The sequence below is a fragment of the Urtica dioica genome, chromosome 3 (genome assembly GCF_054948205.1).
Source record: "Urtica dioica subsp. dioica isolate 48M chromosome 3, U.dioica_male_clone48M_v1_H2, whole genome shotgun sequence".
Taxonomy (NCBI): domain Eukaryota; kingdom Viridiplantae; phylum Streptophyta; class Magnoliopsida; order Rosales; family Urticaceae; genus Urtica; species Urtica dioica.
The window spans coordinates 31,413,586-31,427,054 of NC_142758.1; the positions used below are offsets into that span (position 1 = coordinate 31,413,586).

The 13,469-nt window shown below is 43.8% G+C and overlaps 2 protein-coding genes across 2 annotated transcripts; one reads left to right on the forward strand and one right to left on the reverse strand.

Annotated features, from left to right (window-relative positions):
- The first annotated feature begins 10,871 nt into the window (after positions 1-10,871).
- Positions 10,872-12,102, forward strand: LOC149402560 (Zim17-type zinc finger protein). Its single transcript, XM_089609898.1, has 4 exons — positions 10,872-11,057; positions 11,164-11,287; positions 11,365-11,493; positions 11,850-12,102. Exons 1-4 carry the CDS (start codon positions 10,921-10,923, stop codon positions 11,952-11,954), a joined length of 495 nt encoding a protein of 164 aa, XP_089466024.1. The 5' UTR covers positions 10,872-10,920; the 3' UTR covers positions 11,955-12,102.
- Positions 12,089-13,049, reverse strand: AGP19 (arabinogalactan protein 19). Its single transcript, XM_089609897.1, has 2 exons — positions 12,363-13,049; positions 12,089-12,279 (listed from the first exon to the last, which is right to left on the reverse strand). The coding sequence occupies exons 1-2, from the start codon at positions 13,047-13,049 to the stop codon at positions 12,172-12,174; spliced, it is 795 nt and encodes a 264-aa protein (XP_089466023.1). The 3' UTR covers positions 12,089-12,171.
- Between the last annotated feature and the right edge of the window lie 420 nt (positions 13,050-13,469).

Consider the following 13,469-nt stretch of genomic DNA (forward strand, 5'->3'; position numbering starts at 1 on the left):
GAAACCTCGCCACGCAAATGTGGCTCCGCGCTCGCCGCCCAGCTCGTGAGCCGAAAGGCAGCGAGTTTCAAATGGGTTTCAAAGGCTTGCGTCCGCCAGGCGTACCTGGTCTAACCAGCGTCCACGGGAAACCTCGCCACGCAAATGTGGCTCCGCGCTCGCCGCCCAGCTCGTGAGCCGAAAGGCAGCGAGTTTCAAATGGGTTTCAAAGGCTTGCGTCCGCCGGGCGTACCTGGTCTAGCTAGCGTCCACGGGAAACCTGGCCACACGAATGTGGCACCGCGCTCGCCGCCCAGCTCGTGAGCCGAAAGGCAGCGAGTCACAAATGGGTTTCAAAGGCTTGCGTCCGCCAGGACGTATCTGGTCTAGCCACCGTCCACGGGAAACCTGGCCACACGAATGTGGCACCGCGCTCGCCGCCCAGCTCGTGAGCCGAAAGGCAGCGAGTCACAAATGGGTTTCAAAGGCTTGCGTCCGCCGGACGTATCTGGTCTAGCCAGCGTCCACGGGAAACCTGGCCACACGAATGTGGCATCGCGCTCGCCGCCCAGCTCGTGCGCCGATAGGTAGCGAGTTACAAATGGGTTTCAAAGGCTTGCGTCCGCCGGGCGTATCTGGTCTAGCCAGCGTCCACGGGAAACCTGGTCACACAAATGTGGCACTGCGCTCGCCGCCCAGCTCGTGTGCCGATAGGCAGCGAGTCACAAATGGGTTTCAAAGGCCTGCGTCCGCCGGGCGTACCTGGTCTAGCCAGCGTCCGCGGAAAACCCAATCACGCAAATGTGACACCAACGCCCCCCGGGGCCCAAGCCGTGCAAATCGATCGCGCCTTCATTGGTAGGTCGAGAAAATAAGCCGCGCACAACAAAGCCGTGCAAATCGATCACGCCTTCATTGGTAGGTCGAGAAAATAAGTCGCGCACAACGAAGCCGTGCAAATCGATCACGCCTTCATTGGTAGGTCGAGAAAATAAGTCGCGCACAACAAAGACGTGCAAATCGATTACGCCTTCGTTTGTAAGTCGAGAAAATAAGCCACACGCAACAAAGGCCGTCCCTCGCGATGCGCCAAAGTCGTCCCCCACGACGCACGAAAGTCGTTCCTCGCGACGCGATACAGTCGCCCCTCGCAATGCGCCGAAGTCGTTCTAGAACGTACTCACAAACTCGAGAGCGGTCGTCTGAAGTCCGCATATCGACGTGATTCTTGAGTTTCCGCTCGACCCACGCTCGACTATAAACTCGGGGGGCTAATGTTGTCGGCCCGTCTCGGACCGACGAAGAAGAAGACATCGCTTCGACCCACGAGACCGGCGTGAGGCCTTTGATGGCGAGACCTTGCCTCAGCCATTGGCCGGCCCAAACCAATGGCCGGCCCAAGGTTCAGCCGGCCAATGGCCGACCATATGCTCAGCCGGCCCAAGGGTCAGCCGGCCCGTGGCCGGGCCAAAGGTCAGCCGGCCAATGGCCGGCCATATGCTCAGCCGGCCCACGGCCGGGCCAAAGATCAGCCGGCCCACGGCCGGCCCAAAGGTCATCTAGCCATGCAGTTCACTCGGCCAATGGCCGAGTGAATCCTAAAGCCGGCCTTGCTCCAGAGACGGCCTTCCTCCAGAGCCGGCCTTCCTCCAGAGCCGGCCTTGCTCCAGAGCCTGCCTTCCTACAGAGCCGGCCTTTCTCCAGAGCCGGCCTTCCTCCAGAGCTGGCCTTGCTCCAGAGCCGGCCTTCCTCCAGAGCCGGCCTTGCTCCAGAGCCGGCCTTCCTCCAGAGCCGGCCTTGCTCCAGAGCCGGCCTTGCTCCAGAGCCGGCCTTCCTCCAGAGCTGGCCTTGCTCCAGAGCCGGCCTTCCTCCAGAGCCGGCCTTCCTCCAGAGCCGGCCTTCCTCCAGAGCCGGCCTTCCTCCAGAGCCGGCCTTGCTCCAGAGCCGGCCTTCCTCCAGAGCCGGCCTTCCTCCAGAGACGGCCTTCCTCCAGAGCCGGCCTTACTCCAGAGCCAGCCTTCCTCCAGAGCCGGCCTTGCTCCAGAGCCGGCCTTCCTCCACAGCCGGCCTTCTTCCAGAGCCGGCCTTGCTCCAGAGCCGGCCTTGCTCCAGAGCCGGCCTTCCTCCAGAGCCGGCCTTGCTCCAGAGCCGGCCTTCCTCCAGAGCCGGCCTTGCTCCAGAGCCGGCCTTGCTCCAGAGCCGGCCATCCTCCAGAGCCGGCCTTCCTCCAGAGACGGCCTTCCTCCAGAGCCGGCCTTCCTCCAGAGCCGGCCTTCCTCCAGAGCCGGCCTTGCTCCAGAGCCGGCCTTGCTCCAGAGCCGGCCATCCTCCAGAGCCGGCCTTCCTCCAGAGACGGCCTTCCTCCAGAGCCGGCCTTCCTCCAGAGCCGGCCTTCCTCCATGGCCGACTCAGACCCGGCCTTCGGCCAAGGGGATGCCCAAAATGCCCCTTTGGTCGCCTATAAATACCAAGGCCCCTCCCTTGGTCCAGGTAATCCAATTTTGAGTTTCGAAACGCTGTCGAACTCGTACTTCACTCGTTTCGCTCACCTTTGGCCTCTCACCACCTCTAAAACCTCTATTCTCCACCTCAATCCTACTTATGTTGAGCGTCGAAGAGGTAAACAGGAGCACCCCCTTTGTTTCCCCTTTGTAGTTCACACCTCTTTCTGCTTGTTTTTCAGGTGCCTGGACGAGATTGACACCACCAACAGCTAAGGGACGGCTTGGGCTACCAAGCCCGACACGCTCGAGCCGAAGTGAGACCACTTGGTCTGGCCTTGGGTCTAACCACTTTGGGCTCCTAAATAGTTTTCCGAAAAACAGCGACAACAAAGTTCTCATAGATATGGAATTCATGTACAAGATTGCTGAAATGCAATGTATATCACCTCATGCTTTGTTCCTTGGAGTGTGAATAAATGAACTGGCCAGTGTCCAAATTGAGTCTTGACTCTTTTGGATGAAACAATGTGATTTGTTAGCACCTCGTCAATACATTGTTTCTAACTTATTCACAAGCGACAAAGGAGTTGAGGAAATAACAACTAGAAGGGTAAAATGGTAATTTTGTAAATCCCGACTAGCTGATGATATTCATGAAGGGTAAACACTGATAATATTCTGTGGATCCACTCATTACAATTAGGTTGAATTCTTGAGTTTAAAATAAATTCATTTGAACCGAGAGATTTTCAGTGTCAACTCTTTAGTGGAGTCAGTTGACATTAAGCTAAACTTGGAAAAGGTTTGTGAACTTTTGAGTCCAAGTATTTTAGCTCAAGCTTTGTTCATTTGGATCCATGAGGTCACTGTCACGAATCACAACGATTAGGAATAGTTAAACTGGAAGCTAAGTCAAAACAAGAACGAAAATAGTCTAAAGGGTATTTTTGTCTTTTGAGACAAAGGATGAAATGAATGTCAATAAATTTTTTGACAAGTTCATTTGATGAATTAATGTCACTCGGCCATATTAAAATAATTGGGCCTTGTGGATTAATTTTATTTCATAAGAATTTTAATGAAAATTCTTAATGGGACTTTTTCATGTTGTCATGAACAAGTGGAAAAGCTTCTAGAAGGCCTTTCTATATTGAGATAGGCGCCCAACATACCCAAGAGATAGAGAGAATATTTTGTGCATAAATGTATGAAGATACTTGCCAAAAGAAAAATAGGAAACAAATTTCCTCTAAGGGAAATGAGGTAGGCGCCCAAGTTGAGAAAGAAGCTAGGCAAGGAACAAAAAGGGAAACAAATCCAAGCCTCTAGAAGGCTGCCTTGGCCGATCAAATGGAATGGGAAAGAAGGGATTTTTGCTCATGAATATGTGATATTCTATAGAAGAGGAAACTACCTTATTGAAAGTGAGACCTCTCCTATAAATAGGAGCCTCATTCCACACATTTCATTCATCCAAGTTTAAGAGATTTGAGAGACTCTCTCTCTAGAACTTGGCCGCCCCTCTCCTCACTCTCTCTAGTCAATTTCGTTTTATTGTTTTGGCACCTAGGACCTCATTTGACCTAGAGTTTAGCTCTGCGACTTCAAGACTCGTTCTTAAGTCGTAGTGTTTAAAAGTGCCCACTCACTGATTCCTTTTATTTCGAGTGATTTAGTGATAGAAACTTTCGTGCTTGCTCGAGGAGCCGAGGAAAGAAAGAGAGACGTGCTGCAAGGGAGACGAGCATTGCAACTTTCCAAAAGCTTCTCAAAGTTCAAGCTTCAAGAAAGGTTAGTAAACTTCTATGCTCATTATAGTTTTTATTTACATGTGCCTGCTCTTTGTCTAGGTTTGTAAAAACTGTTTTACTTGAAAAGAAATTTTTTAAAATTCCGCCGCTTAAGGAAGCGTTAAACTTTTTCTTAAACCCTAGATCAATTCCAACAACAGGTACATGTCTTATGGAGACTCTCTCGTAGCCGTCTCTGACATGGATGATCCTGTTTCCTATAGCCAAGCGATGGCTTGTTCTGAATCAAACCTTTGGCTTGACGCCATGAAAGTTGAGATGCACTCGATGTATGTCAACAAAGTCTGGAAACTTGTAGACCTTCCTAAAGGGATTAAACCCGTAGGGTGTAAGTGGATATACAAGAAGAAAAGGGGTCCTGATGAGAACGTCGAGACGTTCAAAGCACGACTTGTGGCGAAGGGTTATACCCAACAAGAAGGGATTGACTATGAAGAAACCTTCTCGCCAGTCGCGATGCTTAAATCCATCCGCATACTCCTATCCATAGCTGCAGCTCTCGACTATGAGATCTGGCAAATGGATGTCAAGACAGCCTTCCTGAATGGCAATCTTGACGAGTGCATTTACATGGCTCAACCAGACGGGTTCGTGGATAAAGGTCAAGAGACCAAGGTTTGTGAGTTGCTTAAATCCATTTATGGACTAAAGCAAGCATCTAGGTCATGGAATATTAGATTCGATGAAACTGTAAAAAGCTTCGGCTTTGAACAGTCAATAGATGAGCCTTGTGTTTACAAGTTAATACACGAAGGCAAAGTTATGTTTCTGGTACTATATGTCGATGATATACTACTCATTGGTAATGACGTGGGTAAGTTATCTGAGGTTAAGGTCTGGCTGGCAAAGCAATTCGATATGAAGGATCTAGGAGAAGCTGCGTACATTCTGGGAATCCAAATCTTTCGAGATAGGAAAAACCGGACCCTGTTGCTCTCTCAAGCATCTTATATTGATAAGTTGATGGATCGCTTCTCGATGCAAGACTCCAAGAAGGGCCAAACACCCTTTAGGCATGGAGTTTCACTCTCTAAGGACTAGTCTCCCAAGACTACACAAGAGATTGAAGACATGAGGAAAATTCCTTACGCCTCTGCCGTGGGAAGCCTCATGTATGCTATGCTTTGCACTAGACCTGACATCTGTTTCGCCGTTGGCGTAGTTAGCCGTTTCCAATCCAACCCTGGACCCGAGCACTGGATTGCTATTAAGCATGTTCTTAAGTATCTTCGAAGAACTAGGAACTTGATGCATACATACTCAGGTATTGACCTGACTATGACGGGATATACCGACTCCGATTTTCAAGAGGATAAGGATTCCAGGAAATCCACTTCTGGATCTGTGTTCATCCTTAATGGTGGAGCTGTGTGTGGAGAAGTATTAACCAATCTTGCATTGCTGACTCCACAATGGAAGCAGAATATGTGGCTGCTTGTGAAGCATCCAAAGAGGCTGTATAGCTTAGAAAATTCTTTAAGTATTTGGAAGTTGTTCCAAATGTCGACGAGTCCATGACCCTTTATTGTGATAATAGTGGGGCTGTCGCTAACTCAAAGGAACCTCGAAGCCATAAGCGCGTTAAGCATATTGAGAGGAAATACCATTTGATTCGAGAGATCGTGCATCACAGAGACGTGGAAGTGAAGAAGATCTCAACGGTGGACAACCCAGCAGATCCATTCACAAAGGCCCTAGCGAACAAGGTCTTCGACCAAAATCGAGAGGGATTAGGCATGAACTACTACACACATCTTCTTTGAGTCAAGTGGGAGTTTATTGTCAATGGTGCCCACAAGAAGAGTTGTAGTGTGTATTTATGTACATTTGATGTCATATAGTCTTACGAAGACTCTTGCTTGTAACTGCTTTTTTATTAATAAAAGTTGAAACGTTCATTCAATCTTCCTTGTCTGAAGCTTTATGATAAAACCTTAGTCTTTTAGTCTATAAACAAACATAACAACTTACGAAGAGACAAATGTAGATTTGCATGAACAAACTCTTCGTAGTTTTGCTTAAAACGATATATTCGCAATCTAAGGGTCAAAGGACTATTGACCTCAGTATGATTGTTAGAAGAATCTATGATGTCTGGTTATGAAGCATTGAGAGTTGGAGACTCTATAGTTATTCTAGGTATCTTCTGAAGGTACTGAATTGACCAGTGCACTTCTAGAGACAAAATAAGAACAAACCATTTAACCTCTTATGTTTCGATGTCACTACGTATGAATTGCATCGTGCTTACCTTAATCCTGAAATGAGACATGTCATTTCACACCTTACGTATTCTCATTTGAGAAAGTCAGAGTTCGGACTCACTATGTGATTCCGAACAAGGCCTATTGGTGAAGTACTAAGTTGTGAGAATGTCATGAGTAACTTTGTGAAGTTCTCATAGATATGGAATTCATGTACAAGATTGCTGAAATGCAATGTATATCACCTCATGCTTTGTTCCTTGGAGTATGAATAAATGAACTAGCCAGTGTCCAAATTGAGTCCTGACTCTTTTGGATGAAACAATGTGACTTGTTAGCTCCTCGTCAATACATTGTTTCTAACTTATTCACAAGCGACAAAGGAGTTGAGGAAATAACAGCTAAAAGGGTAAAATGGTAATTTTGTAAATCCCGACTAGCTGATGATATTCATGAAGGGTAAACACTGATAATATTATGTGGATCCACTCATTACAATTAGGTTGAATTCTTGAGTAGAAAATAAATTCATTTGAACCGAGAGATTTTCAGTGTCAACTCTTTAGTGGAGTCAGTTGACATTAAGCTAAACTTGGAAAAGGTTTGTGAACTTTTGAGTCCAAGTATTTTAGCTCAAGCTTTGTTCATTTGGATCCATGAGGTCACTGTCACGAATCACATCGAGTAGGAATAGTTAAACTGGAAGCTAGGTCAAAACAAGAACGAAAATTGTCAAAAGGGTATTTTTGTCTTTTGAGACATAGCATGAAATGAATGTCAATAAATTTTTTGACAAGGTCATTTGATGACTTAATAATACTCGGCCATGACTTGATCATTGGGCCTTGTGGATTAATTTCATTTCATAAGACTTTTATTGAAAATTCTTAATGGGCCTTTTACATGTTGTCATTAACAAATGAAGAAGCTTCTAGAAGCTCCTTCTAGAGACCATTTGGGCGCCTACCCTATAGAGAAATAGGAGAGATTATTTTGTGCATAAATGTATCAAGATACTTGCCAAAAGAAAAAGAGGAAACAAATTTGCATAAGGATGCTTAAGAATTTCGGCCAAGTAAGAAAAAGGCAAGGCAAGGAACAAAAAAGGAAACAAATCCAAGCCTTCTAGAAGGCAGCCTTGGCCGAGTGAATTAAAGGGGAAATGGGCAATTTTTCCTCATGAATATGTGATATACTATAGAAGAGGAAACTACCTTATTGAAGGTGAGACCTCTCCTATAAATAGGAGCCCCATTCTTCACATTTCATTCATCCCAAGTTCTAGAGATTTGAGAGCTTCTCTCTCTAGCTTGGCCGATCATCTCTCTCTCTCTCTCTATTCAATTTTGTTTTATCGTTTTGGCACCTAGGTCCTCATTTGACCTAGAGTTTAGCTCTGCGACTTCAAGACTCGTTCTTAAGTCGTAGTGTTTAAAAGTGCCCACTCGCTAATTCCTTTTTTCTCGAGTGATTTAGTGATAGAAACTTTCGTGGTTGCTCGAGTTAACGAGGAACGAAAGAGAGACGTGCTGCGAGGGAGACGAACGTTTCCAACCTTCCGAAGGCTCATCAACGTTCAAGCTTCAAGAAAGGTTAGTAAACTTCTATGCTCATAATAGTTTTTATTTACATGTGCTTGCTCTTTGTCTAGGTTAGTAAAAACCGTTTTACTTGAAAAAGAAAATTTTTAAAATTCCGCCGCTTAACGAACATTTGAGAATGTGGTATTGAGTTGATTTCAGGTTTTAGACATTATTTGAGAATTAAGGAGGTTAGTAGAGCATCAGGTGACGTAACAGAGCAATTTTGAGGTGATTCAAAGACTTTTCGAGCAAGTAGAGCGGAACAAAAAACACGACGTCCCCTTCTGCAGTATTTGGATATCCTCTATCAAATATTCTGGATAATTCTTTCAATCATTGTATAGATATTTCTCTTAGCTTTCTAACGCATATTTATTTGCAATAATCGAACGTCGGAGCTAGGAGTTATGACTGATTCAAATACGGTGCGCGCTGGGAAAAAAGGTAGTGTGCCGTGCCAGAAAAGAGGAGCGCCGCGCCGACAAAAAATTGAAGAAACGAGTTCCCGAGTAGTAAGCACGGAGAGCGAGGAAGCTAAAATCGACTTGGCGTGCCACGCGGGTTGAAGGGCGCACCGCGCAGCTCCGAAAACACATAAAAATACTCTATATTAGTTGTTGAAGAGGCAACCGGAGAAGAAGACCATCGTTTCTCGCGATTAACAACTGCGAATTCAACATTTTCTCTTCTATCTCTATTCTTTAGAACTCCCGTTTATGTTTTAATTTAGTTTTAATTGTTTGTTTGAATATGGTTGTGGATTCATTATTTATTGATTGAAGTATTTTTCATGTTCTTCTTCTCTATCGCTTGAATCAATTATGTGCTTATTGATTGTTTGAGATTCATGACCTCATTCATGATTTTTAGGATTGACTTGATGCTTGAGAAAGATTAGGTTGATCGTGCATAAGAATTAGTTCACGGTAGTACATTCCTAAGCTAGAGATAGTTAGGCTTCTATGGAGTCGTGTACACTCTTGTTTGTAATGCTTGTCGTATTTCTAGGGTTTGAGGTCGAGAGATAAAAATTCGGTATTGACATAGGTTGTTAGATACTCGAGAGATATTTAACGATAATATTACGTGAGTCCAATTAGTGAAGAGAGTTGAACCCAAAAATCGTGCATAATTCTAGGAATCCCGACCATAGGAGAGTTTAGCGAAATCGTTGCCATTGCCTTACCTTCTACTCATTCGTTCATCCGTGCTTATTTCTTGTTTTATTTATTTTATGTAAAAATACTTAATAATTATCATCATTATTTGAGGCCAATTCGTTGTTAGTTAGTTGAGTTTCGGTTAAGCATAGTCTTCGTGGGATCGACTCGTTCTTACGATTATACTACTTGGGCGACTACGTGCACTTGTGTACGGAAATATCACAACACATATTCTTCAGGATTCGCAAATTCTTCAAATTCTTTCACCTCTAACATTGTTATCTCCATCATCTCTGAACTATTGTGTTCATCACCTCATTCACTATTGTGTTCATCAACTTCATCGTTGCTTAGTTCATCATCTTTGTCACTGTTGTGGTAATCATCTCTATCACGCATGTACACTTCGTCTTCGGCACCCTTGTACGCGTTATACAAGTCATCATCACGACCATTGTGTTCATTGTTGATTATAGGATCATTTTGTCGGTCCTCGATAATAAGAATATTATGTCTGTTCTTCGGTTCATTGTGAGACAACTCTCCAACTATCACATCTTTTCCTTTACATACTCCTCGATACACAATTGGCGCCATGGTCTGTTTCATTACCAAGCTTACAAAAAGTGGAAATCTCTTATGATTTTTGTGCTGCATATAATATGAAACGTCACCATTGTCCTTCAAAACAGCAGGAGCCATCGGAATCCTACCAATTGCGTACGAGACTTGGAGTTTTAAGTCGAACATGAATATGTCTACATCGATCTTCTGGTATATATCAAATCAACTAACTCTGTGTAAGTTATCCATAAGTACATCGATCTTCTGGTATATATCAAACTTCTAAAGCATGCGTAAATGCATTGGTGAATATCCATAAGTATTCTTTCTTCTTTCAAATGCGCCATTAACCAAGATAAAAACTGCAAAACCAATCAAACTATGCAAAATAGCATATGTATCGTACAACATCGTACGCCATCGTACCATATCGTACAACATCGTACACCATCAACAATTTTGTTTAAATTTCATCGTAAAAAAAAAAAAAAATTAATCTCATCCTATCATATCGTATACCATCGTACAAAAATGTTAAAACCTAGATTTTTCGCTATGTACTTCAAATCTGAAGGTATTTATCCCTACATTCTATCCTATTCAATAAAAACTTATTTAAAATGACTAAGTAAGTAATCTTACCCATGATGATTTTACGAAATCTACTTAAGTAGAGAGGATTTGAGAGATAGAGAGAAGATTGAAGAGTTAAAATGAAAAAAGATTTAAGAGGGGGGAGTTTATATGGTCAGAATAGTATTTTTGTCTAGTTTTGAACAAAAGTTCATTTTTAGATATTTTAAAAAATTGAGGTCTAATCTTGATATTTAATTAATTTTTAGGTGCAATGAATTAAATTTCTCAAAACAAAAAACAAGAGAAATTGCCCCATTTGTCACTAATTTCATAACATTTTCCCACTTTCCACTAAAAGATTAATTTTTCCCAAAATGCCACCATCTATGTCAACAATGTTGACATTTATTTTTGCCCTTCACTACGAGATGTCAACAACAATGTTGACATCTCGTTGGCATTTTGAGAAAAATTAATTTTTTGGTGGGAAGTGGAAAAATGTTATGAAATTGGTGGCAAATGGGCAATTTCTCAAAAAACAATGACAAACAGTGAGCGACTTGTCTTCGTTACGGACTTCCCCTCACTCCATATCCATGGCTGCGATAATGATGACGATCTGTCGTTTATCTCCCACAACACGCCGACACATTGATTCCGTTCTCTGCTCTCATTCCTTCAAACCCATTTCTTCTCATTACCCAAAGCCAACTGATACAACCATTTTCTCCAGGTAAACCCCAAGCTTTCAACGGATTTCATTTCCATTCAATTTATTTAACTTTATATCCCAATCTAAATTCCTTTCTTTTCCTCATCAAATTTTTTATTTTTTTTAGTGTCTCAAGGCCAATAATTTCTCATGCAATCAAAATCAAGGCTCGGAAGCCTTCGCTCGTGGTCTCGGTGGTTTCTGGGCTGGAATATGGAAATTCTGAAATCGAACCCGATGAGTTTAACAAGGTTAATACTTTCTTTGCGATTTTTAATTTTTTTTTAAGTTTTTATTTTTTTATTTTTCTTCTCCGACTCTTTTGAAGGAAGCTAAAATTGACATAAAATTGCCGAGAAGAAGTTTACAAGTGCAATTCACATGCAATTTGTGCGGTGAAAGAACACAGAGGCTTGTGAACCGACACGCATATGAACGAGGACTTATATATGTTCAGGTTAGTACTTCGTTTTCTTATTTATTTCCCACTGGTTATATGACCTATCTTTGTTACTTTCGCTGGACTCTAGCTAGTTTTAGCTTTATCATTATTAGTACACATCGGCCATTGTGGATCTGAGCTCTGCAATCTCAATTTTTGAATGCTATGTGGAGAAATTGGGGCTGAGAAGTTACAATGAAATGGTATCCCTAAAGAACTTAATGGAGTATGTAGTTATGTTAGAAGTCTTTTTTTTTGTATGAATTGGGATGGCATTTGTTTGTTTTGAATTTTGATGGGATTTTTTTGGAATTCGATGAATATAAATATCATTGTAAATCATAAATCTAACTGTAATCATGTTTTATCAGTGTGCAGGGTGCCTCCAGCATCACAAGTTGGTCGACAATCTCGGCCTTGTTGTCGAGTATGACTTAAGGAACGAGGTCAATTCAGATAAGGACGACGGGGTTTGACTTTTGATGTTGCGTTATAATTTTTAACCCAGTCTTTAGATTGTTTCGTTGGTCGGTCAACATAATCCAAAGCTCATCTCCATAAACATATTACTTACCTAAGAATTGAGGAAATTCTTGGGATCAAGGGATCTCTGTCTCCTTTTAATTAATTTTTTTTTTAAATTCTGTAAATACGAAAACTCATATCTTTGTAGGGGTATTACACATTACATAACTAGGCTCTGTAGCCCATTGCAGTCGCTAGAACCAGAATAGCCAATCCGGTTCTGATACACATCCCTGACGTTTCTCCATGAAGAGGCAGCAGCGTAGTTCCTCCGTTCTGAGCCAACAATCCAGACAAGAAATTAGTGTCTAATTACATAGGTCACTAGTTCTAGAGTAGGAATCAATTTATTTGGTTACCGAGTCGGGTGACGGGGCAGGTGCGGTTTCGACGGAGGAGGCGTCTTCCTCCACCGTGGGCGGGGCCGGAGGACTGTGGTGAACCACGGTCGGAGCCGGTGCTGGTGCGTGATGATGCCTCTTGTGCTTGTGTCTGTGTTTGTGTGGGTGTTTGTGAGGTGGCGGAGGAGACACTGTGGCCGGAGAGGGCACCATGACCGGCGGCTTTGTGTCTGGCGCCGGGGCCGGCGCCAAAGGGGTTTTTAGAGGAGCTGGTGCAAGAACCGGAACTTCCTTAGCTGGGGCCGGAGCCGGTGCTTCCTTCACAGGTGCCAGGGCCGACGGTGCCTGCACTGGCGTCGGAGATATTTTCGGTGCGAATAGAGGCGGCGGTGTGAGGGGCGTGGGAATCGGTGGTGATATAGGCGGATTTGATGGAGATGAGACCGGGGAAGTATTTGGTGGTTGTGGTGGTGGTGGCGGAAAATTTGGACCCATGATTGGGGAGATTCTCGGTGGCGGCAACGGGGATGGTTTTGGCGTGGCGGATTTTGTGGGTGCTTGCGATGCTGATACGGGTGAGGTGGTCGTTGATGATGGCTTTGCAGAGGGCAAAGCCGAAGGTGATGATGTCAGGGACTGGGCGTTGATTAGGGCGGCCGAGAAGACGAGGGAACCCAAGATCGGAGCCCAAAACACAGAAGCCATTTTTTTTTCTTCCCGGAAGTAAAGTGAGACGGGTAGATACTGGTAGCGAATCGTGTATTTAAACATTGTATTTTTTAATTTGGAAAATTGGAGCAGGACGGTTTGGTGAGGTGTCGGGGATGAATGAGGATTGCAATTACGACGTCTCTTCAAATGATTTTGAGATAGAATAGGTGGAATGTTGCCTTGAAAAGGGATGTTTGATCTCGCTTATGTTTGATGAGTCTTGAGACTCAATCTTGGCGTGGAAAGAAGTTTATGTTGGTTGAAACATTTTAGGCATAGACGTTGTGTAGAACTTACTATTTGCAACATTTTAAGCAATATGCTCGTGTTGTTTCCAATTCCACCCTTATTATTATCTGATTTGACTAGCTTTCTTTTGGGTCAAAATCAGTCGCTTTCTTTTGAGGAATAAGG

Excerpts from the sequence above, each read along its gene's own strand:
- LOC149402560 (XM_089609898.1), top strand. The coding sequence starts at position 10,921 with ATGGCTGCGATAATGATGACGATCTGTCGTTTATCTCCCACAACACGC. Across the intron at positions 11,058-11,163 it reads GATACAACCATTTTCTCCAG|TGTCTCAAGGCCAATAATTT; the intron begins GTAAACCCCAAG and ends TATTTTTTTTAG. Across the intron at positions 11,494-11,849 it reads GAGGACTTATATATGTTCAG|TGTGCAGGGTGCCTCCAGCA; the intron begins GTTAGTACTTCG and ends ATGTTTTATCAG.
- AGP19 (XM_089609897.1), bottom strand. The coding sequence starts at position 13,049 with ATGGCTTCTGTGTTTTGGGCTCCGATCTTGGGTTCCCTCGTCTTCTCG. Across the intron at positions 12,280-12,362 it reads CTGCCCCGTCACCCGACTCG|AACGGAGGAACTACGCTGCT; the intron begins GTAACCAAATAA and ends TTGTTGGCTCAG.